General features: G+C 35.2%; 1 protein-coding gene across 1 annotated transcript; it reads right to left on the bottom strand.

The window, feature by feature from the left end:
- Positions 1 to 3284: 3284 nt before the first annotated feature.
- On the bottom strand, positions 3285 to 3860 carry LOC145113941 (uncharacterized). The gene has a single exon (XM_079049976.1). The coding sequence runs from the start codon at positions 3858 to 3860 to the stop codon at positions 3285 to 3287; it is 576 nt and encodes a 191-aa protein (XP_078906102.1).
- Positions 3861 to 4476: the final 616 nt, after the last annotated feature.

A 4476-nucleotide genomic window follows, 5' to 3' on the forward strand; every position in this document is an offset into this window, starting at 1 on the left:
CAAACCATTGCACAAGGACGGATTGGTTACTTTAAGACACAAGCTTCAAGTCTGTCTCGCATTTGAGCTTGCGGGGGGCAATAACAATATCAGTGCACGTGTTCCAACACGTGTGAATAGAAGAAGTCATGGTCAATTTTTAATACATGGTCTATAGCTTGTAATTAGGAATTGTTGTATTTTGTTATATAAATTCCTTCGTGTACTCAGTTGTAAATGTGAATCAATACACAAAAATTTACCTTTGTACTCTTACTGTCTTTAATCTACAACACCAATAAAAGATTTTTACTTTAGGAAGAAACTTTATCCACCTAGTCGAAATGTGACCATCTAAAAGCAATGTGTCATCAATGGTTCGTGTAGCTTCTGATATCATGAAGTAATCATTACCTCCCAAAGTACAAACCCAACTGTCACTAGAAGTTGATAAGATGAATCCAACAGTAATGTCAGTCGATGTAAATGAAAGAGGAATGTCCCCGAAGAATCATTATAAACCAAGATCAGGTCCAAGAATCTATATTCCATCTTTGGTTAATATAACAATTTTTATTTGTCTCTAAATTAAACAACCTTGGAAATTAAACCATCAAATGACAATCGGCAATCCAATGATCATTCCAAAAAAGCAAGGAACCCCCATCCCAACTTTCTTTTGGATGATAGTGCGTGTAATAACTCTCGAGTCATGAAGCTGAAACCTCATTCCATCTGAACTCAACGACAATACCATGGAAAGTCTTGATCATGTTGCACCATAAACATTATTTTTAGTAAGAAAATACCATTTCAATTTAAGCATTAAGGCTTTATTACAAGCATCAAGAGAACAAGTATCCAAAACTCCTTTCTCTTTGTTAGCCAAATACCTTCTCATTTAACCTGATGTGGTTTTCGACCTCCATTATCTTCTCCCCAAAAGAATGCGACTTGTAACTACTTAAGGAACTTATTAACAATGCCTGGCATACGAAATAAAGACAAGTAATAAATTCCTAAAGATTTTAGTATCGGTTTCAATAGCAAAGACCGACCTCCGATAGAAAGCATTTTAATTTTCCAAGAAGAAAGTCTTTAAAATTTTTATCAATTATAGTCTTCCACTCCAAAAACCGCGACATAATAGCACACACTGGAAACCTAAGATAAACAAAAAGTAGTTTTGCATCCTTCCAACAAGTTAACGAAGCAGAGAAAAACAAATTCCAAACATATTAGATGTGTGCAAATTAATCTGGAGACCAAAGACCATGTAAAAACATCGCATAATACCAAGCAAGTGTATAATATTATCACGATTACAAGCAGCAAAAAAAATATCACGTCATCTGCATAAAAAAATGTCATAAATGTAAACTGTTCTCACCAATAGTAATACATAGACCAGCCTCTACAGCCTCCTCTATAGCAACATGCAGTCCTTCTATTGCCAGGATAAGCAAAAACGGAGAAAGTGGATCTTCTAGGCGCGAATCTCAGTTTAAAATGAAATCATAGTCGAGCTACCAATAATCTTCATAGAGCATCGATTGTTAGAGAAACAAGCACGTATCAAATTCACCGAATTATCAAAACAAATCGTGAACTATATTATTTGGAAAAGAAAATCCCACGAAAAGAGTCGTAGGCTTTCTCGAAGTCAAATTTAATCATGAGATTTTTTTTCTTATGTTTGCACCATTCCACCACTTCATTTACCGCCAAAGGGCCATCAAGAATTTGTCTCCCTTTTATAAAGGCGGACCGCTCCAAACTCACCATCGAATCCACCACTTTAGCCAATTAAAGACCCAAAAGTTTTGCAATAGACTTTTATTGTATTCCAATCAAGGTAATTGGCTTGTAATCAATAATAAATATCGGGTTTACAACCTTGGGAATCAAAGTAATAAACAAAGAATTATGTTGAAGGAATGTAATTCGATTGAAAAAATGAAGGATAAAATCAAGGATATCTTTGCTTAAAATCTGCTAATATCTTTTGATAAACGAGAACGTGAATGTGAAACCATCCGGTCCATGCGCTTTATCACTTCCACATACCCAAATGGCGTCACGGACCTCTTCAATCGACGAAATAGCATCAAGAAGTCGATTAGATCCGGGTGAAGATTCTAAAATTCAAGAGATGTGATTTAGAACTCGAACCCCATGAAAAGTATCAACTTTTTTTTCAATAAAACTGTAAAAAAAATCCGATTTCACCCTGTTTGGTTGAGATATCCACTCATCCTCAACCCGGTTCCTTTGATTGCCTTTTGTCTATATTTTTGTATAGAATTCCACGATAGAACTTAGAGTTTTCATATCCTTCAATAGACCATTTAATTTTAATTTTTTGAGCCAAGTGGCAAGTCACTTAGTTCGACTTTGCCAATGTGGGACTAGCCCACTAGATAGAGGTTTTCCCTCTTAAATTGGAGGTCCCGAGTGTTAATCTGGACATAGGCGGATTTTACTAACTTGGAGATACTAATTTTTAACCACTAACCAGCCGTTCAAAAAAATAGTTTGACTTTTTCCATATTAAGAAGCCTATCAATTAGTTTTGGTCTTTCAACAGTGAGCTCCTTACCAAGCTCAAAAATTTCTCAATTTTCACAATACGTGAATCTGCCTCCTTTTTCATTTTGGTCTTGGAACAATAAGCAACTTGAGACTCGTTAATTTTAGCAATTAAATACTTCAGCTTAGTTTATCCTTAGATTATTGGGTGTGGGCAACATGTTATTACAAGTTATCAGACCCAAAAGGTGTCACATCATCATCATACTCATACATTGGTGATATAACACCAAATGTGGAAGTGCACAACATCAAATGACATGTAATAACACCCATATTTTCTATTTTTTTTTAATTTTTTTTTTGAGTTTTTAATTTCTATTTTTCCAATTTGTTATTTTTTTATGTTATAATATTTATAAAAAACATATAAATTAATAACACATATAATTTAATTAAATCATAAATTAAAAATAACATTTAAAAACTAAAAATAAAATTTTAATAAATCCTAAATAAATATATCATTAAAAAAATTACAACAAAGGACAAAAACATTTAAAAACTTAAAAAACAATAAAAGATGAGAACAATTACATTTTTTTCCTAAATTATTCATCTTTGTTACCATCATATATATAATCTGTCAAGTCTTCTCGAAGATGCATGTGTTTTTGTTGGTCTTGAATATCAACGACTCTATGTAAATATTTTGTTGTCCCTAGTTGAAATTGCACGGGTCTAGGTTCCGTAGCCGAATACTCCGCAATATTTTGTCATTTATCTTCAATCACCATGTTATGCATTATGATACATGCATACATAAAATCTTGTAGAGTGTCCAAGTGATATGGTCGTGCCGCATGTTCAACTATGTGCCATTTTGATTTTAGATCTCCGAAATCATGTTTCACGTCCTTACGTGATCCTTCTTGTCTTCTCTTGAAAAATTTGTCTCTTTGTTCTATCGGGTGTCGAAACGCCTTCACAAACATGGAATATGGTGGATATATTGCATCTATGAGGTAATGCCCAAACTTATACTCATGGTCATTCGCTGTGAAAGGAGCATCTGGTGCCTTTCCTGAAAAAAGATCCTCAAATATTGGTGACTGATCAAGAACGTTTATGTCGTTGTTGGAAACCGCAACCACGAAAAAAGCATGCCAAATCCATAAGTCTTGTGAAGCAACATCCTCTAATACCAACGAAGGCGCAACAAGATGACCACTTGTGTATTGGCCTTTCCACGCCACTGGACAATTTCTCCATATCCACTTTGTGCAATCAATGCTTCCAAGCATACCCGGAAAACCATGTCGTTGTTCATACGCCGCATATAGTCGTTGCATATCATTCAATGAAGGTTTGCGCAAGTATTTGTCACCGAAGGTTTCGACAACACCTCTCACCAATCATTACAAACTTTCTCATGCAGTTCGCTCCGACATTCTCATATAGTCATCAATAGAATCAGGCGACTCCCCCATAGCCATAAGCTTGATTACAGCAGCATATTTCTGCAACCCTGTGAAACCTCGCTTACCTCTCGCATCATACCTCATTTGGAAAAATTCATACCAAAACATACATTTAATTGCTAAAAAAGTGTATTTATTTTATCTGAAAATTGTATTTACGATACCTGCTTTCGAATGCATTGGCTATCCATTCAAACACATTTTTTCGCAAACGAAACCTTCTTTTATAATCTATAACACCCATCCAATCAGGTAATTTCCTTTTTGCTTCAAAGTATTAAATTATTGCAAAAATAGTCATTATGTCATGCGTACCTGGGGCGTACGCATGACGTAAGTTCTTAGTGTTGGACGCGGATGCATGCGAGTATGCCATGCGTACTCATCAGATGAGCAAACCCAAATTTTTAGGACCCTATATAATATCATTATCTGCCTTGAGACCCTCCCACCTTCAGCCTCCATTCTCCCATTCGGCTCCTTGCAA

Source organism: Lactuca virosa, chromosome 5 (genome assembly GCF_052849685.1).
Source record: "Lactuca virosa cultivar CGN04683 chromosome 5, Lactuca_virosa_CGN04683_v6, whole genome shotgun sequence".
In the NCBI taxonomy this organism is placed as follows: Eukaryota; Viridiplantae; Streptophyta; class Magnoliopsida; order Asterales; family Asteraceae; genus Lactuca; species Lactuca virosa.

Excerpts from the sequence above, each read along its gene's own strand:
- LOC145113941 (XM_079049976.1), bottom strand. The coding sequence starts at position 3,860 with ATGCAACGACTATATGCGGCGTATGAACAACGACATGGTTTTCCGGGT.